The sequence below is a fragment of the Gopherus flavomarginatus genome, chromosome 3 (genome assembly GCF_025201925.1).
Source record: "Gopherus flavomarginatus isolate rGopFla2 chromosome 3, rGopFla2.mat.asm, whole genome shotgun sequence".
NCBI lineage: Eukaryota > Metazoa > Chordata > Testudines > Testudinidae > Gopherus > Gopherus flavomarginatus.
In genome coordinates, this window is record NC_066619.1 from 282,827,079 (window position 1) to 282,849,342 (window position 22,264).

The 22,264-nt window shown below is 42.6% G+C and overlaps 1 protein-coding gene across 2 annotated transcripts in view; it reads left to right on the forward strand.

The window, feature by feature from the left end:
* SFXN5 (sideroflexin 5) overlaps positions 1-22,264 on the forward strand; it is a 176,150-nt gene that overhangs the window by 3,576 nt on the left and 150,310 nt on the right. For both annotated transcript variants that reach the window (XM_050943416.1, XM_050943415.1), the window contains exon 2: positions 12,738-12,806. In XM_050943416.1, the coding sequence (XP_050799373.1) occupies positions 12,738-12,806 (69 nt within the window). The remainder of the gene's footprint in view (positions 1-12,737; positions 12,807-22,264) is intronic.

Genomic DNA, 22,264 nt, shown 5'->3' on the forward strand with positions numbered 1-22,264 from the left:
ATATTATCCCCTGTTGTGAAGTTAGAGGATTAAAACTTAAGTTGACCTAGCTACTTTGCTCAGAGATGTAGTTAAACTGACCTAAGCCCCAGTGTAGACATCATCAACTGCCTCTTGGGGGTGGCGGGGAGGTGGATTTACTACAGCAAAGGAAAAACCCTTTCTGTCGTTGTAGCAAGTGTCTACACTATAGTGGCATTGCTGCAATGCAGCCACTGTGTGCTGGTAGTGTAGACATACTCTCAGTTTCCAGGGCAATTGTACTTTTCACCAGGACTAAATTAATGTGATAAACCTTGGGGCCGGGGATTAATGTATCTTAAAAAGCAAACTGTCTTTTTATATCAACTGTTCAGTGAAATCCCCTCTCCTTCCCCCTGCTTTCCCTTCAGCCCCCTCGTGCTGACCAAAGGAGTGTGGGTTCCCAAATTTTTTGTTTATTGTCATTCACTGCTGTGTTGCATTTGGACTGGTCTAGAAGATCCATGGTGTAGGGATCTGATTGATAAGGCACTAATAGCTTTACTTGTTTTATAACACACCAGGGAGACTTATGGTACTATCTAAATTCTAATAATCATACTTTCGGATCACATTGTTTTGTTTCTTCATGGAAATGATGGCTAGAAACAATCCTGTGGCCCTTTAAGAGGAGATCTGAGTCAAACAAGGGCTGTGAAAAATTCAGTTGAGCTATATTAAGAATCTTTGTCCTTGAGGAGAAAAGCAAGGAAAAGCTGCCTGCTAGGAACAAAACCTTGGAGAGAAAAACTTGCATTTCATTGGGATTGGTTTATGCAAGATAAGATGGTTTCACTCTCCCTGTTTCCCAGCGCCCGGAGAAAGTGATTTAATACAACATTTAGGACTTCTTATTGAAAATATCCATGCCCACTGGTACAACTGTAAATGATGAAATCTGTCTCATTTCCCCTGAATCACTTACTATACACTTCAGCTGCTTTCCTCAGGATCGTGAACGTTTCTCAGCCAAGTCTCTCACTGGGATGGTTTCTGGGGTACCCAGGACTTGAATCACCTTGTTACCCCTCTGCATTCAGAATGAAGGAGACTTGCTTGTTGTTAACTGGGTATCAGCTCCCTGACACCTCCAACCTGTTAGCTGAGAGCAGAGTGCTTGGGTGGCTATACTAGTCCTTACCTTGCCTTGCAGGATAAAAATAGCACACCCCAATCCCTGAGTCCCTTCGAAGCATTCCCCTGTAGCGTCCACCCCCTTCGTCTCCAAACACTCACAGAAATACCAGGTCCGCTGACCCCAAGGGAACAGTGCACACATCAGTTTGTATGATTCAACGCAGGATCAGCTCCTTGCTTAACACCACAGCACGGAGGTATATTTATAGTGAAAACAACAACTCATTATCAGAGTCAAGAGATATTGAGTAAGGGTAATGGAAATGCTTTCTAGAGACTAAACTTAACTGTTAGGTTAGCTTCCTGTTTAATGAAGTTTATCTCACCCAAAGCCTTTGCCAGCATTTTCAGCCAGGCTGGTTGAGATCCTGTTTTTATAAATGTAAACGCATTGTCCATGTACTTCCTAGATGCCAGAGGATAGGGTGTTGTTTTTGTTCCCCAAATAGAGTCCAGCAAACCTTTGAAGTGTATTTCCTGATAAGTGTATCTCTTTCCATGCTGTGCTCTTCCCTGTTGACTTCTTGTCTCTGTATGTAAACATGCCTCCCTTGTGTTAGCTTACAGTGCTTAATTTACATTGTGACAAAGAGGCTGGTGAATAAACAACTGTTATCTGTCAGGAAGTCTGTTTGTCCACCTCTGCTGGAATACAGTATCTAAGAACATGTTTTCAGTATCCATACATAACTCCTTACATAGTATCTATGCATACGGTTCACAACAATATTAACGACCAGTGTGAGTCTGGCTTTCTTCTGAAACCCCATGTGACATTCTTTCATGAACCAGAACGTACATACCTGAGTGGAGCAAAATTGGTATCTGCGGTACAGTGTAGTGTGTGTGTGTGTGTGTGTACAGGGCCAAAGGATGTTAATCCCATGTTTAAAAACTACCAGCTTGGGCTGGATTTATACCAGAGAGCAAGAGATGAAAGGCTGTCTGGCCTTGTCTTACACCATTTTAGTTAAATTAGTTCAGCTTCCCACCTCAACACTCTTATTTTGGGTTGATGGCATAATTTGTTTTATCTCAAACTTCTTCCTAATCTATTTAAACTAAAATGAAATAAGTCTTGCTGAAACCAGAAGAAACATGTCCACTCAGCCTTCTGCACTGTTTTAATTAAATCGCTTTAAAATGATACCTTACGTAAAACTGGTACAGCCCTGCAGGTAGGCAAGCCCTGTCTTCCATTACCAATCCTCCTAGCTATCCAGTTCCCCACAAGTTTGTTTACAGTGCATATAGTTTAAGAAATGTCAGTCTTCACTTTCATTTAAATTTAAGGTGACAGTCAAATGTTACTGTTGCCTTAACCTCCTCTCCTCTTCCTGAATTTCCTGAGCCTGTAAGAAGTATTTTCATTCTTGTACTTATCTTGAAGTCAGCTGTATCTCGCCTGGCCTACAGCACAATGATTTAATTGAAATGAAGCTATAATGTACTCTCTTGCTCCCTATGAACTGCTGTGCTATATAGAGGACTTAATATTCCTAGCCACTTTTCAGAACTAAACCCTGCTTTCAGGCTGGTGAGAACTGGTACCAAAATAGCCTCGATTAATCACAGCAAATTTGTGTTGTTCAGTTTTCTTCCAGTGAACTGTTTACTACAACAGCTGTTAAAAGACTCAGATGGGAAACAAACTGTATGCACACTTTTATGGTACCTGATGCCAACTGAAGGTCAAGTAAATTTCCAAGTGTCTTGCTTTCTAAACTCTACTCCTTATGTAGAAATATGGGAGAAATATCTAGGCAGTCATTTCCTAAGGAATCTGCCAGCCAGAACTTTAGGCCCTTGGAAATAATCCTATTAATAAAAGAAACATCTTGTATTTTTGGTTAAAGATATTCTCCAGCCGACTGTGGAGTGTTTGGGAGAGCAGTCAGAATGGAGAAGGACACCAAATCCCTATCATTCTGTTGCAGCAGACTCCATTAGATAAAATTTCTAACTCTGCACTATCCCTCCCTCCTTGCAGAATATGCAGATGGACTCTGCAAGATTGGCAGAGGAGGTTCACGCCTGTGCTTCCACAGGCAGTTCATCCCTAGCAGAGCTGGCAGGAACAGAGTGAAACAGACAAGGATTGTCCTCATCAGTTTCACTCTGCTCCTTTGAGATGCCTCTGTGGGCATCTCCTATCTGCAGGTGGTGCAATATACTCCAGACCTCTTGAGCTTCAGGAGTTGCTCTGTAGGAACTGGAAAAAACATAGAATACAAGGGGAAGTTGCCTCTGTTGTGTAGTCAGCACATTAGAGTTCAAACTTGAGCTGCACTTTCACCTGAGTTATGAGTTGTTGGGATTGCAGCAGAAAGGCTAGAAGTACCATGCATCCCCATTTCTGGTTGACTTTAGACACAACATCTTATCATCCAAATGCAACCCCTGGAGGATCAGAGAAGAAGGGGACGGAATCTTGAATTAAAAGGGGGACAGAGAGAGTAAGAAATAGGGAGATGTGGAGGAAGCGATAAACATACATGATCTAGTTGTGAAGAGACAAAAAAGTAGAGTCAGGTGGAGGACACAGTGGAGCTGTGAATAGTGTATGGTTAGTGGGTAGATTCCGTTAATGAGTTTTCATAACTAGAGTTATTGGATGGGTATCTGAAAGAAACACAAAACTCAAACCACCTCTTATAAGTTTTGGAATCTGTCAAAATAGTGGGGAAGAGAGTGTGTTTGCAGAGAGCTGGGGGAGAGGCAGTAATGAGTGAGGCCTGAATAACACTGATGCACAAGCAATGTCTCCTGCTTAGAATATGTAGGGTCCGAGGCCATGTCTACACTACAGAGCCTATGCCGACTGAGCCCCCTAGTGTAGAAGCAGTGTAAACCCCCAAGAGTCATTCTGCTGGAAAACATCTCCTCCCCAAAGGATGCCAGCAGAAGCACACTTCTGTTGACATAATTGCGTCTACACTGGGGGTTTTGAAGGCACAGCTGTTTGCTGGGGGAGGTGGTTTTTTTTTTCCCTACCACACTCCTGACCTGCGTAGCTAGGCTGTCATAATTTTGTAGCATAGTTCAGGCCTGAAGCTTCTCTCTGCTTTTATGTGGCAGCAGGAGCCCCTTATTTTGGGCCATGTTGTGTGCTAGCATTTTCACTCTGTATAACTTTAAAAGTGTTGTTAGGATTCGCTCTTGGTTTTTCCTGCTGTTCATTGGTTGCCACGAGGGCAGTGGCATATTTCCATAAGGGGCCCTTCACTTTCCCAAGGACTCTACATCGAAGATACTAGAGTAACCATTTAGCTCATTCACAAAACTGGTTAATCAACAACCCCCATTATTATTATTATTATTTATTATTTTATTTTATTATTTGATCAAAGTTCCCAGAGGCCTGGTCTTCTCACTGGTAAAAATGGTGTCACAGCTTGAATGACCAATCCCAAATTACTAGTAAGTTTTTAATTAATGTGGCGCGAAGACTAGGGGAAATTTGTTTGAAAAATATGTTTGATGTGCTTTGTCTCAAGTAAATGTGTTAAAATAATTTGCTTTAATGTCAATGTTTGAAGAGTCTGATAGGAAGATTAAGAGGAACAGTATCAGATAGTTTACATACTTCGGGCTCAAACTGAAAAACTGATCACAATAAAACCAGCAATATATTTTAAAAGTACTGTTGTTGGAACTAATTTGACCACTGAACCTATTTACAGATACAAAACTGAACAGATACAACTACCAGTTGTACCTATGTCTATGGGTCCAATCAAATTAATACCACGCTTGCCATCCGAATGCAGCCAAAGGTCTCTTTGACTTAAGTGGGAGCTTTGGCTGCTCAAAATCTGCAGCATTGAGGCCTTAATAAATGACTGAGAAAAGGCATTGTTTTCTTTATGAGATGCAGTGTCTTGTTTAATTGTGAATAAAAGTGATGGCAAAGTGTTGCATCATTCAGTGAACACTGTACGGCAAGTAAGCAGTGTTAAATGTCAATGTATAATTAAAAGCAAAGGTGTTTAGGAGCTGTTTGGTTAGAATCTTCATAACTCTGTTAAAAATTCTAGCGGAACCTTTTCTATTTCCAAAAATGCCTGAGACGCTCTGACTACCACAGATCAACAAAACTGGTTTTTAATCTTCAAAATGCCCTACAACTTCTTGGCTATTTATCCCTTAGCTTGTCATGCAGCGCCCTAGGAGCCATGGAAAGGAGCTCAGGGCAATAGGGGGAAGGAAGTAGTGGGGCCTGTGGGCATGAAGGGAAGAATAGGGGAGAGGATGGAGGCATCAGGGGGCAGCAGGGGATCTGTGGAGGATGGTGGAGGCAGCAGGGCCGGGGCACAACATACAACTGTACCTTATTTTTATTATTGAGTCTGCAAAAACCCTCTACATAAATCAGTTACAATGATTTGGAGGTGTGTATGTGTATATTTATTTGTTTTTCCTAAAGTCAGTTAAGTATTGTAGGAAAATTTGTCAGAGTGGCCACCAGCAAGAGTTGGTGGCCACATTCTGAGGCCACCAAAATTTTTGTTGTGAGAACCCTGGTTTAAAGTGTGGGTGCACTTTAAGTGCTGTCTTAGCAAAGTTGCTGTTCCCAGATGATGATAGACCTCTGGCTTTCTTTCAGACCACTGTCAGCACTGTGTAGCAACTTCCATCTGTATGGTTTTCCAATATAACTGTATTAAGCCTCAGAACAGTCTGTGTAGTGGAAAAGGACTGCTTTCATATTAAACATGAGGAAACTGAGGCATGGAGCAATAAAGTGATTTTTCCCAAAGCCTTTGGCCATAGAACTTAGGCCTGGGAGTTAGAATTCCTGTCCTCTAACCTGACCAACACTATGCTGCTTCTCATGTTGCTTCTCTGTCCAAAGCCAAGTTTTATTTTTATGAAAAAGTATGATTTTTTGAAGCATTTTGGTTGTTTGTGAGAGAGCCAAGCTAGTGTGTGTGTGAGAGGGAGAGAATCAGGAGAGAGGAGGAAGTGTTTTTCACCAATGACAATTTTTTTTTCAGATGCCTGATTAATAAAGCTGCTCTTTAAAAACTTGGCCTGGACGTGGGAGTGAATGAGGTTTAGTGCTGTTGTCTTGTTTGAAGAAATGTGGTTTAGAGACAGCAAAGTGAAATGTTTGCTAATAACATAGCTTGTACTTGCAGTACATGACTATCCCAAGCTTTAACAAGGCATTGAGGTGGGAGGTGATTGAAATTAACGTCTGTGTGCAAACCAGACCAGTAGCCATAGGTCCAACATTACTTCATTAGGAAAGATTAATTGCCACAAAACTGTGGCTGATCCTATTTGTTGGAAACCCACCTCCCCAAATAATAGGAAATTCATGAGAATTAGGGCTTGTCTACACTACAGGTTACATCGGTATAACTTATGTCTCTCAGGGGTGCGAATAAGCCACCCTCCTGAGTGACATCAGTTACACCGATTTAAACACCGGTGTGGACAGTGCTGTGTTGGTAGGAGAACTGCTCCTGCTGACATAGCTACTGCCTCTTGTGGAGGTGGTTTTATTATGCCACCAGGAGAGCGCTCTCCATTTGCATAGAGTGTCTTCACCAGAGGCATTGGAGCTGTGCCACTGTAGCATTTCTAGTGTAGACTAGCTCTCAGTCTCCGTTTTGGGCCTTAGCCCAGGACAGCAGAGCTGTTGCCCTCTCATTGCCTGTGCCTTTTGTCAGGGGAGACATGGACTGGATTATGCCCCTCAGATCATTCAGAAGAGGGAATGAAAGGCACAGGAAAAACCACTCAAACAATCAGTCATCTGTCAGAGGGAGAGCATCTGATTTCGGCAAGCATATGTGTATTTTGGGGGTGGGGCTGTACATGGCCTCATCCCGTGGCAAGCCCCGAGGCAATGCCTCCAGGAATCAATGATGTTTGTGTCAGCATTAATTCTACCTGGTTCCCAGTGCAGACCTTTCGAGTTTCTTCAGGATTGTGGGTGTCTGTGGCACAGGGAGCAGGTCGGAAGGCAGGGGCAGCCTGACTCCTTGGGGGTTACCCTCTGGAGAGGCAGGAAGAGCAGTAGACTTTCCCTAGAGATCTTGGGAATTCCATTAAGTTGGAGAGCTTCCCCCTTCAAGGACTGCAGAAATTTCTGCTTAATTCTGGCTCCCCAGCCCCTCTTTCTCTCTAAATAATATAGGAAGGCACAATTCTTTAACAATAGAAGGGATTGCCTGCCGCTCTGCTCTGATGCATTTTAATTCCTTATTTTAAATATAGATTAGGAACCATTCAGGTTAGGATACTCTGACAGGAATTAGCTACAAACAGATGGGCCTAAAGCCTCCAGAATCTGAGGATCTGACCATTAGGATGTTCGCTGCTTACATGAACCAAATGGAGATGAAGACCCCGGGCCAATGGGTCCATTTTGGAGCAAGGGAAACAAATCTACCAGAGACTATTCCGTCCTCCTTCCGTAGACACAGGATTTTTGTCTCTTGTACTTTATTATACAATAAAATCATATGTTTCATAACAATTCTCAGTATTGGATGATACAAATGTTAACCAGCGAGCACCGAAGGGCTTGATTCTCCCCTGTCTTGCACATTGTGTCCTCATTCCAACTTCACAAAGTGGGTATAAAACACTACCAGTCTGATCTGATAGCATTTCACTTCACACTTACTTTGCACAGGTGTAAATAACACAAACTGCAACGCAAAGGAGAGGTCAGGTCCAGATACCTTCCCTGATTGTGTTTGAATCTTGAGGCTCTTCTGAATGTCTCTATTGCTTGTTAAAGTTTTGTTTGATAAAACCAAAAGGAGGGGCAGTGGCAAAAAAGTAGGAGACCACAAAGTGGGAGCCTTCAGGATAACGTAATATGTGTGTGAGAGAGCAAGAGCCACACATGATAGACATTAGTCATGTCAGTTAATCCACTACTGCAAAGCACTCATACTATGGTGATGAGGGTGTCTAAGAACCTGTATAGACTTTAAAATAAAGTTAACGTTGTAAAGTCTAAGCACTCTACAATTAGGAAATGCTAGAATTAACGTTGCCTCTGCAACTTTAATTTGCCCCTCTCGTGCGTATGTCTTACAATATTCTTTAATTACGTGGTCATAATCTATTTTTCCACAGCACTCTTGTCTCATTCAGTGCACAGGATAGATGGTGCTCCCTTAACGAGCAGCTATTCAATATTTTGTTTTATCCTAAATGGTCAATGGGTGGCCCTGGGCCTTATTTGCTGCATACTATTCAAACCCTGCTCTGAAAACAGAAATATTAACTTAATCATGGGCTCTTATATGGTACTCATCATGGTAGCCTCCAAGTGCTTCCTAAACAATGAATTTATCTTCAAACCACCCTTCTGAGGTGAGGTGGCGTTATTTGTTTTACAGATGGGGAACTGATGCACAGAGAGATTAAGGTTAAACGTGCCCATTAATTTTGGGTGCGCAATTTGTGATATCTATGACCTGATCTTTTCCCACCCAGAGAGTTTAACATTTTATAGCAATTTGTGTTAAGAACACAGCTCTCATTGACTTAGCTAGGGCATTAAGAGCACAGAAGAAACAGCTTCCCTGCTTTCAGTTTTTGTGCTTAGCACTACAGCAGCCCATAGCAGATGGGGCGTTCAATTACACAAGAAAGTCTTAGTCAGCCCTTGTGGCCCCAGGCTGGAGCAGGCCCAGGGCAGATGGAATGTTTGGAGAATTTATCTGTCCATTTGTAACAACTTTCTACCGAGTATGTGTGAACTGCGATTTTGAGAGGCTTATAACTTGGCTACATATGGCAGACTTTCATGGGGTTGTCAAAAAGCACATCCCTGACATCAGGGCAAGCTCCCTGCCGTATTTCAAGACCCTGCTCCAAAGCCTGAGGGTGCTAGAGCTCCTCATTGAAACTGTTGAAAGAATTGTTTAACATGGGTTAAACAGCCTGTTTTCCCCCAACCTCATTCTGAAAAACTGCTGAATTGTTAATCAGTCTGAGACATACACCTGCCATGGAAAACATCAGTCCAAATGGTTAAAGGTTGGCAAAGTTATGAAGAACTGAAAACAAAGGTCTTACAATAAAGTGTCAGGTAACCTGAGCTATAGGCAGCGGCACGAACAGCCCTGCCTCGAATAAAATAGAAAGTGGAGACCAAGCTCAGGAGCCAACTAGACCTTATCCTTCTTTTTCCTCTTTCTTTGGATTCCTTGACTAAGAGCGGGGGTGGGGGGAGGGATGGCTGGGAGTTCAGTCTGTCTGCCATTGGGTGCACTTTGGTGAGTAGTTGACTATCTCCTTTAAAGCAAAGGATGTTTCACAGCATGCAAACAGAGCAGTGAGATAAAACATAAAATACTCGTGCTAGAAAGTTGCAACATGACACTACTTTATTTTATTTCTTAGAATAACACACAAGAACCCAAAAACAGAGAGAGAGAATGCACTCTGCTCCCTGAAACAGAGAGGTACAACTCATCCCCCTTACACTTAGGGTTGTCAAACCCCCCAGGTTGGCAGGGAGTCTCCTGGAATTGGCCTCAATTTCACGGTGACTATTAAAGGCAATCCAGGAGATTTAAATAGGCCCAAGTCCAGTTGGTGGCTCCCTACCTGCCCTGGCTTTGCGCGGCTCTGGGAAGTGACCAGCACGGCTCCTAGGCACTGGGGCAGGGCAAGGGTGTTTGGGTTTGTGCGATTAGTTAGTTGGCAACCCTGCTTGCAGTAGGCTGTCTGTCTGCAAACTGCTGAGGACACAAATTGCATACTTCCCTACAGAACTCCCTACCCTGCAAGCAGGACCAGACAACCCATTAGGGCAGGGGTCTCAAACTCAATTTACCTCAGGGCCAGTGCCTGTCCTCAAATCCTACCAGCAGCGCCAATGTCACTCATGCCGCCTAGAACCCACCCCTGAAAATTCCACCCCCCAAAAACTTCACCTCCACCTGCCTAAGGCTCTGGGACAGAGTTTGGGTGGAGGAGGAGGTCTGGGGTAGGGGAATGGGTTGCAGGCTATGGGAAGGAGTTTGGGTGTAGAAGGGGTAAGAGGTTGGGCTCTGGGAGGGAGTTTGGATGGGGGAAGGAGTCTGGGGTGAAGGCTCTGGGATGGAATTTGGGGGCTGGGGGGATGTGGAGAGGAGTGCAGGCTCTGGGAGGGAGTTTGGAGCAGGAGGGGGTGTGGGGTTGGGGGGGGTTCAGGCTCAGGGAGGGAGTTTGGGGGCAAGAGGGGGGTATGTGGGGAGGGGGTGCAGGCTCTGGGAGGGAGTTTGGGGGCGGGAGGGAGTATGTGGGGAAGGGATGGGGGTGCAGGCTCTGGGAGGGGGTTGGGGGTGTGGCGCATCCTGGGACTCCAAGGTGGGGCGGGCTGGGGGGCATCCGTGTGCTTCTGCCCCCAGGCACCATCCCCGCACGTCCCGTTGGCCACAGGAGCACTCAGGGTGGAGGCAGCATGCAGGTGTACAGCCCTGCTCCACCCCGCCGGCAGCCAGTGGAGTGAGCAGGCAGACGCTGCTCAGCTCCACTCCGCTGCGCTGCTGGGCCCCTGAGGGGAGAGCGCCCGGGGGCGCCAGGTGGGGCCAAGGGAGAGACCCGACCCCAAAACTGCTGGAGCCCCGCAGGCCACATTGGAGAGGCTCGTGGGCTGCAGATGGCCCGCCGGTCGGCAGTTTGAAACCCCTGCCTTATGGTTTAAAGTGCCAGCTCATAATTTTAATGCAGTTTTCAATATACCATAATCATGACAACTGACAGCATCAGGAGCTGCCGAATCATTCAACAAGTGCTGTGTTCTTTGGATACAAGTGCTTCTCAGTGTACTCCTGGAGGAATACTGTGCATGCGCAGAATTTATGTTCCCCGCATATTTCTTTGCGTCCCTACAGAAAAATAACTTGCTGATGGGGAAGCAAAGGGAAGCCACAAGAGTGGTCATGTGACCCACCCCAGGAGTATGTTTCGTGTGCCCAGGGCAACCAGCAGAGAGGTAGATCACTGTGGGGCAGGAGGTGGGACTGAGGAAGACACAGCTGGTGGCTCCTACCATGCGATAGGCTCAGCTGCTAGTCCCAGCTGCTCTGGGGAGGACAGGACTTCCCCTTCCCCTACATGGCATCAGGGGCTGGGTCAGACCCACCCCCAGATTTCTCCCCCAGCTGCAGGAAATTCTGCAAACAACCCCCCAACTTCCTGCACCCATCGCTCCTCAGCTTCAGAGGGAGGGATCCTTGTACAGGGAGCTGCTCCCGCATCCGCCCAACCCACAGGCATTCAGACCCCCTCATATGGAGACCCTTCACCGAGCCTCAAGAATTTTGCAAAATTTTTAATTTTGGGACGCAGAATTTGTAATTTTTTGGTGCAGAATGCCCTCAGGAGTATCAGTGACACCCACTGCAGAGTGCAAGTGACTAGTAATGAGTGTTCAAAGTCCAATTCACTTTGTGCCCCTTGAAAATCGTGTTCTTTTTCTGCAGAGGCGAGCAGAATTAGTGGAGTTCCTCTGTACTGGAGTGAGTCAGAAGAGATGCAGAGGGAATTCCAATACATGTAGCCACCAAAGCTGTACCAATTCTTCACCAAATTCATTTATTTTAATGTTGTATTCACATTCTTGAGATTTTTCTGTTTGTGTCATTTAGATTATAAATGCTTTGTGTTGGTGTGGCACAAGGGCCTCTAATCCTCATTGGGGCCTTTGAATACTGCCATAATATAAATATTTACTGCTAATAATTCATGGTCCAGGAGTGTCTGATAATGAAAAATGTAAGTTAATGCCCAGCTAAAAGTTGCCCGCTGTCATCTAAAATAGCACGGTACCAAAATGGCAATTGGTTAGAAAAAGCTTGTGCATCCTGGCCTTCATTAGTCAAGTTTAGAGACCTGAAAAACTATTTCGGTCCTTACATGTACTGATCAGGCTCTTCAAATTAGCAAAATCATTATAGACTGCTTCATACAGCATAAGATCTCCCAGGCAAACGCCGTGTGTGTGTTCTGTAAAACACCCAGTACTATCAGGTTAAAACTTATTTTAGGAAAAACAACAAGAAACTTTAACTGTGTTTCTGATTCACCTGAGATAAATTAAATTCTCTAATTTTTAGTAAATTTACACCTGGCAGCTTGGATGATGAAAATAGGCACAACCATTTCACGTCCGGGTTCTCATGTGCTAGCATGGCACTTCAGTAAGCTAGGCTCTGATTTTGCAAAGGACTCGGCAGGTGCAGCAGTGGCAGTGCCCCCACATCTGGTCCTTTACAGGATTGGGAACTCTGGTTGCAAACTTTAGGAGGATATTTAAAAATATCTTTTCCTCCTTAAATTGTGAAAAATATTTCTGCTGTTCAGTTCTGGAAATAAACTGCATTTTGATGACAGTTTCCTTTAATCTGGCATCTATATACTTGTTCAGAGCCTCAAAGCTTAGATTGGATGATCTCCTTGTCCACTATAGAGAGCTTACAAGGAAGAGACATCTTGTCAGCTCTTTAGTAAATAGCATTCATAGTTACTACATAGTTCTCCAGAGGAAATAACGATAAAATGCCTTTCTGCTTTACAAAGGAACGTCTTGTCTAACTCTTTGTCTTTCTGTCCTCCAGACTTCATTTTATGGCCGATTCAGGCACTTCTTGGACATTGTTGACCCCCGCACCCTCTTTGTTACTGAGGTAATGTATTTACATTGTTTAATCTCTGAGATACTGCTTATTTGACAGATTTGGTTTAAAAGAGAGAAGGAGAGAGAAATGCTTAAGTGCAAGAGAGTCCACTGATCTAACATTAGAATTGTTTTGAGGGTCCAATTCTGTCAAGTGCAAAGCATGCTCAGTTCCTTTTGACTTCAATGAGAGTGGAAGGTGCTTTCTACCATTCAGGATGAGGCTGTAATTGCACAAAAACCATGAAATTCAGAGCCAATTTCCCCTGTGCTTTCAATTAAAGTAGAAGAGCTCCCAATAAACATCCCCAAGACATCCCAGAAATTCTTTAGCAAAAAGGGAAGTCCAGACTTGACATTCCTTGTATTTCTAAGTGGAACTACTCCCCCAAACAAACTAACAAAATACCTTTTCAAGCCTTTACGCATCAGACATACCTTGAGTAAGCACAGGGCAGCAAGCACATCTTCTGAGTAAGAAGTTGGCATTTTTACATAGTGACTTTCTTGGTTATAAAAACACTATAATTTACCTGATTTATGTGCATTACATTTTTCATTGAGATTGACATTAAAATCTTTTTGCATTTAATATTTCATAGAATTATTGACCTTAAAGATTATTTTCCCCAAAAGATATGTTTCAGTTGGTGAATCGTAAACAATGCTACATGCTCCTGTCTAGGGGATGACACGATAGAAAATTCACACTTTTTTTGTATGTGGCAAATGCAGCCATGAATGTAAATTGAATTTCAGCACATTATACAGAGCACTGGCAGCTGAACTGCTGTTCTCATGCCATAAAATCGAAGTTTATAGCTTCACTTATAAAAACACACGTTGGATGAAATATGAAATCCAGTTTTCAAAAGGCAGCGTCCTTGATGTGGAACACAGTCTGAAGAAATAACCTACTAGCAAGAGAGAGGTTTACAGTCTCATGAGGAGCCATCAGACTGGCAAGATAAAGCAGGTTGAAAGAGATGCTGTTGCTTGTGAATTCAATGGTTTTTACTAACACTTAAATTGGTATATAAAGAGAACACGAGCACGTATGTGGAAATAGAAAAATTACTACAAATTAAGGCTTGATGCTGTTATTATTTAACATTAAATTCATGGTTGATAAATGTGAAGTAATGCATACTGGGGAGAAACATATTTCCACTGTGCATTACTGTGTATTCTCTGCAACGCTCAAACTGGGAGTGACTTGGTTGAACTAAACGAAGTGACACAAACATGAATCCATTTTTGATGAGATCAGAACTGGGCCCAAGAGGTACAGCAAAAAGGTTTTATTTTTTCAACTGTACAGAGAAATTTCATAGTTTAATTTCCTTTATGTTATCAACCTTATGCAGAAGTTCTTAGTAGGAACTTTTTTCTTTGTTAATGGGAGTGTGAGAAAACAAATATGCTCAGTAGAAACCTACCCTGTCCTATCCGTCATTAAGGTTTTCTCCTACCTCCTCAGAATTAGAGATAGGCTTGAACCCTGAAGCAGCAAAGCTCTTTTAAAGCATTAACTATTATAACTCTGGGTAGTCTTCTTAGCTGTAGAAATATCCAATCCCCCTTTGACTCAGACTAAGTTCTTGGCCTCACTGACATCCTGTGGCAGTGAGTTCCACTGTGTAAATATGCTCTATCTGAAAAAAATGTTTATTGCTTAGCATTTTTTGAATGTCCCTTTGATCTTGTATCACGAGACTGTGGAAGCTACCTTCTTAAGACCCTTCATTATTTTGTATATTTTATTGAGTCTTCAGTTATTCTTCTCTTTTCTAATATAATCCATCCCAATCTACTTTTAAAATCTTCATTTGAGAGTTTTTCCATGCCTATAATAATTCTCATTACCTATTTCTGAAACCCCTCTAAATCTGCAATGTCCTTTTTTGAGATACGGTGACCAATACTGCACACAGTGTGAAAGTACATCACGGATTTATATAATGGCATTAGAATAGTCTCTGTATTATTCTCCATCCCATTCCTTATCCATCCTAACATCTTTCTGGCTTTTTTGACTGCAGCTGTGCATTGAGAAGAGGTCATCACTGACCTGTACGTAATGACTCTTAGGTCTTTTTCCAACGCGGACACTATTAATTTAGAATCCTGGAAGGTGTACGAGGAGCTCAGATTTTTCATTCCAATGTGATTACTTTTCATGTGTCAAGATTGAATTTCATCTGCCATCTTGTTGCCCAGTCACCTGTCTTAGTGAAGGCCCTTTGAAGTTTCTTAGGGCACGTTTACGGGTACCACGCTGCAGCGGCGCAGTTTGTCTGGTGAAGATGCTCTGTGCTGACAAGAGAGAGCTCTCCTGTTGACTTAGTGCTGGGCACATGAGCGCATATATTGGTGTAATTTATGTTGCTCAGGGAGGTGAGCGATGTAAGTTATGCCAACATAGGCTGTAGTGTAGACATAGCCTTAGTTTTCTCTGTACTTGACTAACATAGTAGTTGTCAGCTACAAATTTTTTTCCCTTGCTACTTTCCCCTTTTTTCCAAACTGTTTATAAATATATTGAACATTGCTCTTAATATGGAACCATTAACCTTCCACCTCCTTCCGCCTCGTCCCTTCTGGGGGGCTGTTAACCTTTTTTCATGATTAAAATTAACCATTCATTTCTTCTCTATGTTTTCCGCGGTCTAGCCAGCTTTGCTCTGTGACAAACTTGACCCATCCCACCTCACCCCACCCCATGACTACTTACCTTCTTTAGTAGACTTTTTTGAGGGACCTTGTCAGAGGCCTTTAGGAACTTTAAGTAAATTATGTCAACTGGTTCTCCTTAATCCACCACATTCCTGACACCTTCAAAGAATTCAAATAAGTTAATGAGACATTATTTCCCTCTGCAGAAACCATGCTAGTTAAACCCTATCATATCATGATGATCTCTCAGGGATAGTTTAGCAGATTCCCAAAAAGTGAAATTGCCCTAATCGTCTCTCTCGTTTTGTGGATGGAATTACTGGAGTATACTGAAGCTCCCATGAACCCTCTGCAGCACATCATGGAGCAACATTAACTCTTTTCTCTTGGTTACTCTCTTTCTCAGTAAAACAGATATTAATATCTAGGATCACGTAAAGAACCCCGAAGCATGTACAATCTGCTTTGTTTGTCTACGCAGTTGTTGCACTATTGGTGTCTGACTCACTGCTCTGAAATATTTAGAGTGTAAATATAAAAAGCCATTCTGTTCTGCTTTATACTCTAAATGGGGAATGAAATCTAGAAATGGCTGGAAAAGTAAAAGATAGAACACAGCCATATGTAGAAAGCCCTTTCCTGCTGACAGATGGCTACATCTTTCGGGCCTGGAGTTCTTCTCAAGGAACAAAAGGATTGTTGTTTGTCTTGGAGGAGCCCAGTGTCAGAGGAAAGAAATGGATTAATGAGCTTTCTAATGAGAACTGCGAAGGTTATTATTAATTCCACAGCAGTTTCAGATGGATATTTTCCATTTCCTTTTCTAAACTGTATTGTATTGCTAGACAGTTGCAGCATTCCCTCCCAGAGGTGGCTGTATTTTGATGTTCAGCAAAGTGATTCATCTGCATGGGAAAACCAAAAGGAATTGCATCATGAATGAGGTTGACCCATAGTTTTGTATAGTCCATTGGTAAAGTTTGGGGCTTTGTTAGAATGAAAGCTGCTATGAAGATGATTATTGCAGCGTTGACATTTATGCATTACAGAATTATGAGATTAAATCTGACTCTGATATAGGTTCTTAATATTTATTGAGTGCCTTGTATTTTTGAGGGCCTCAAATATTAACTCATCCTCACCGTGAGGTAGGTAATCGGTATTACATTATGATATAATTACATTTAAAATGAGTAAACTGTGATGGAAAGCAAGTGGCAGAGCTGGGATTAGAACTCAGATTTTCCACACTGCATGTCTCTGTTGAAGTCCACTAGGCCATGCTGCCTTGTGCTGATCTACCCAAAATCTACTAATTTTAAATACTTTGAATGCATCTGTCACACTGAAACCTAGGCTTCAGCCCTTAGTTAACATTGCACATAAGCCTTAAAGACAAAGGAATTCTTATGTGCTAATCCATGTGACTTCTGACTTTCTGACAAAATAATTTTCCCGGCAACAAATTTCAAACTTTCCTAATAAGCAGAAAACATTGCACTGTGAGGTCAGGCCCAGCTATTCTTGTAGTTGAGACTATGTGAAACCTCTTGGTGGGCGACATGCCTATTTTCTGAAAAGGGTGAGATTAAAATGATTGGAATAATACTTTAAATTGCTATGTAATTAAGCCCCATCAGAGGAAGCAATGGGGATCGGCAGATATTTTTATAAGCCTAATTTATTCCATGTGACATTAACCTAGACAGACTGTTAACACACTGCAGGAGAGGCCCTTCATTTAAGAAAGCTTATAATAAAGCAAAAGTTAAATAAGAATTAAGAGTCAAGTTGCATTCAGAAAGGCCATGTTTTATCTGTCTTCCCTTATGCTCTGTCTGAATAAAGAAGCTCTGTCTCTCCCTACATCAGTATTAAGGGCTCAACCCTGCATGATTCTGAGAATCCTCACCCCCATACTTAGGTCCAAAGTGGGATCATGATCACATATATGAACAATATCTTCTTACTCAGCAGATTTGCTGTCTGTGTTTATTCACTGTCATGTCTGCTGGTTTTATGCTGGCAAAAAGTTTCTTGTTCCTGTTATCTCTCACTGGAGATGGAATACAGTAGAGTAGGCTGGATTCTAGTCTGCCCTGCGTATCATCAGCAGAATCGCCAGCTATAATTATTTCTGATTTTTATCAGTGATTGCATAAGTGGCAGAAAGAGGATCTGGAAATCCAGCTCTGCTAGGTTGAGTTTGTGGTGCTGTCAGGTAGAAGAACCACCTTTTTGTACTCTTAGCAGATCAGCTCTGAACCCTGCCATGCAGTATGTCAGCACAGGATGCATGCTCCACTTCAGATCAGGGATTGTGCTGTTGAAGTGGGATGTAAGTGGTGCCTGCTGCTTGTGCTGGTTCTCTGCACAGAGGTGAAATTCACCGACTCTCTATTAGAAATGCTGCAGCGGCACAGTTCCAGTTGTGCCACTGTAGCGCTTCAGTGTAGACGCTTACTGCTGCGATGGGAGGGGTTCTCCTGTTGTTGTAGTTATGATTTGCCTTTCTGAGAGGCAGTAGCTAGGTCAACGGAGGAATTCTTCAGTCAACCTAACACTGGCTACAATGACTGGCTTAACTATGTCACTCAGGGCTAGAGTTTGCCCACCCCACAGGCTTTAGTTTGCTCACATCTGATTTATATATTGACCGTAGTTGCCATTTAAATATGACTGCATGGTTTTCTGGAGGGGAACGCATGCTGAGCATGATGCTGGGCAGCACCTTACTACAGTGTCCTCTTTCTATATCATTGGATGGATAAATAAGGGAGTCTTGAGTAGGAGCAGAGAGGTTATTTTACCTCTGTATTTGGCACTGGTGCCATTGCTGCTGGAACACTCTGTCCAGTTCTGGTGCCCACAATTTAAGAAGAATGTTGATAAATTGGAGAGGGTTCAGAGAAGAGTCACGAGAATGATTAAAGGATTAGAAACACGCCGGATAGTAATAGAGTTAAGGAGCTCAATCGATTTAGTTTAACAAAGAGTAGGTTAAGGGACGACTTGATCACAGTCTATAAGTACCTACATAGGGAACAAATATTTAATAATGGGCTTTTCAGTCTAGCAGAGACAGATAAAACATGCTCTAGTAGCTGGAAGTTGAAGCTCAACAAATTTGGACTGGAAATAAAGCATGCATTTTTAACAGGGAGAGTAATTAGCCATTGGAACAATTTACTGAGGATTGAGGTGGATTCTCCATCACTGACAATTTTTAAATCAAGATTGGATGTTTCTCGCTCTAAAAGATATGCTCTAGGAATTATTTTGGGGAAGTTCTATGGCCTGTGTTATACAGGAGGTCAGACTAGATGATCAGGATGGTCCTTTCTGTCCTTGGAATCTATGACCGATAAAACTGGGCCTCTGACCACCTTCAAAAATCCCATGATAAGTTCTGCTGTCAGTTACACCAATGTAAATCTGGAGTTGCTCCACTAACCCATAAGTGCCTTCCAAAGGCATTTTTAAAAGAGCAACTTCAAAAGAAGACATTCTTAGTCATGATCCATTACTCTTCACTAGGGCAGGAGAACCCTCTGCATCCTGTAGGGCCAAATGCTATTGCAAAACCCCAGTGGGCTTCAATGGATCAGGAGGTGGCCACAAGTGTCTTTATGTAATAATATTCAGCATGATGCAAAAACTGAGCAGCTGCTCAGAGTTGTTTGCCTCATAAAAAGCTAACAAAAAGGCCGTTGTGCCTCTGACAACTGAATTCACTGCAAATGTTTTTTTTCAGGATTTTAATCCTTCGCTGGTCCATTTACTTGCTACTAAGTTAACATGAGCAAATGATTCATGAACGTGCTTTCTATAAAGTCAGCATAAAGTTCAGTGAAGCAAACTTCTTTTTGTGAGGTCAAAACCATTGCTTGATCAGGAAGAACATGACCTATGAGGGAAGATTGAAAAAATTGGGTTTGTTTAGTCTGGAAAAGAGAGAACTGAGAGGGCACACAACAGTTTTCAAGTACATAAAAGATTACAAGGAGGAGTGAGAAAAATTGTTCTCTTTAACTTCTGAGGATAGGACAAGAAGTAATGGGTTTAAATTGCAGCAAGGGTAGCTTAAGTTGGACATTAGGAAAAACTTAAGCACTGGAATAAATTGCTCAAGGATGTTGTAGAATGTCCATCATTGGAGATGTCAGGGATGGTCTAGATGGTCTAGATCAGTGGTCCCCCAATCTTTTTGGCTGGCGGCATTGACAGGCGACATTATCGAGAGGCAATTTGGGAGCAACTCGGGAGCAACGCCTCTCAATATGTCACTTGTCGGCGACAAGCGGCGTCAGCGAGAGGCATCCCCACCGAAATTTGGGGGCGACGCCTCTTGATGATGTCACTTGTCGGTGACAAGCGGCGTCATCGAGAGGCATCCCTGCCAAAATGCCGCTGCGGCATTTCAGCGAGTGCTCTCCCGGGGGCCAGGACGCGGGATGCCCACAGGCACCGCGTTGGGGTCCCCTGGTCTAGATAATACTTAGACCTGCCATGAGTGAAGGGGACTGGACTAGATGATGACTCGAGGTCCCTTCCAATCCTATGATTCTATGACTCTTGAGTCTAATTAGCTCTGTCATTAAATGCTGGAAAGACATAGGTCAAAAAGTATCTAGAACCCTTTAAGCAGAGTCCACACCCTTCCAATCCTATGATTCAGTGAAAAGGTACCAGTCTGATAATCCTGCAGTCTTCTGAGTATCCTCAGAATAGATATCACACAGACAGTGTTAATGCACTTGGTCCCTGGCATACCCTGCTGCCACTGTTTCTCAACCTGGATCTGGTGGTACTACCTCTAGTTCAGATTCCATGACCATTGAGCCCTCAACCTTTCTGCTGAGACAGACATCAAGAAAGTCCATTTGTAAGGTGGACATTTGCCAGCTGGAATTGGATGAATACTGCCAAACAGCCTTCAGTCGCTGTTGGACTGTAGTGAATCTGAACCAGGCACCTGAAGGCTCCATATCCTATGATCAATCTCCTGAGCTGTTCAATCCCCAATGAATCATTCTAGTGGAGCAGTAACCCCACTATAGTTATGGATGAGACTAGCTTAATTTTTAATACATGATTTTTCTAAGTTATGTAAAATCCACATTTGATTAGATTGTCATGAAAATTGCAGTGCCTTCTGGACATCCATGGTAGACTTACTGGTCCAAATTTGAGGTCACTTGAACAAAGAGCTCTCTAGATATGGCACCTTCCCCTCCAAATAATATAAGAACCATATCTTTTTGATATTACAACTTCTTTTTTTGCACACAACTGAGGATCAATTTAGGGAATAATCCTCCCCAAACTGATATACCCTACTCAAGATTGATCTCAGCACCCACTGCCCCTCTGAGAAATCAATATGTTAAAAGTTATTCAGGTTAAAAGTTATCTCTATAATGTGGGTCAATCCAAGTTGACGAGCCACAGAAAGTAAATTTGCGTATTTGCAGCAGGTCTGGGGCTCTGTTACAAGCCAGTGTTTTCAGGCAGACAAATGGATAGCTGTGGCTATTGAACCTGAGCAGCAGCCATATGCTGAGAGTTAAGAGTCCTGATTTCCACAGCTTTCTGAGAATTTGTGTGGTGCACATTGAGTGCTCTCTGCCTCCGTTCCGTGGGGGCTTCTTCTGGAAGTTTTGCTCTGAGAGCACAGGTTCTGGTTTAAGAGGTGATATTTCGAAGTTACCTAAAATCCACATGGAGACTCAGATTTTACTTTACAGATGTTGAAGTACGGTACTGTCAAGGAAAATAGCTTAAATTAAACAGAAGGAAAACGAAAGACTCCAGTAAGCAGCAGCAGTCATAGCAAACTTCAAATGATATTTCCTCCCACAAACTGCTATAGAAAAATAAAGCAGTACACAAAAAACATTCAGAGTGATCCTCTGAACCAACAGACAGAATTTTTGCAGGCCTTTTTTACCATTCAGAAAATGGAAATCCTAGTGCAACCTGAATTGTGGTGGCATCATCCCACCATAATAATGCTTTACCATCGTAGGGTCAGAGGAACGATTAGTAGTGCAAATTGTGTCATTGGACTGATGTGTACTGCGATTCTGTATTTCCTGGGTTTTGGAGGTTTAAAGAACAGGTGCTCTCGGCATTCTGGAATTACATGAGGCATTGCTGGTTAATCTTAACTCTGTATTGAAAAGTTTGGGGGCAGTTAATATTTTATTAAAACAAACTGAACAGTCTAAACCAAGTGCCTTTCATATTCTTAGTCTGATCACTATGTTTTACATTTTTGTTTGTTTGAGGATACTCATAATTTCTTTTTAAGCATTTTTGTAATCTTTAACAACCCTCAGCTGTTTTGTTTGGAAGCTCTTTCCTTTCATAAAGCCTTATTTATTTTTTGCTTGCTGAGCCAAAAGGAGACATTTAAGGAGACTGCAAGTTTAAAAGCAAAAATTGGGCTTTTTTGTTTCTGTTTGTTGCTGTACTAAACAAGATGAGATTCAGCCAGGGTTGTTATAGTAACTACTAAGATTCCCTCAAGAGAAAAGGAAAAAAATAGAACACAAATCCATTCATTTATTTACTTTAGACTTTCATTCAAAGTTACATGCTGTTCTGTGTAGATAATTTGCAAGGCACCCAGTATAGGTAATTTCAGTGGAAAACCCTGCCCCTCAAACCCCATACTAATAATGAGCATGAATCGTTCTCCAGAATTTTGAGCTGGCAATACTGGTTTATTGTGGAACTTTGTAGGGAAAATTGGTTATTTTCCCTGAATCCTTTACTTATTATTCATTC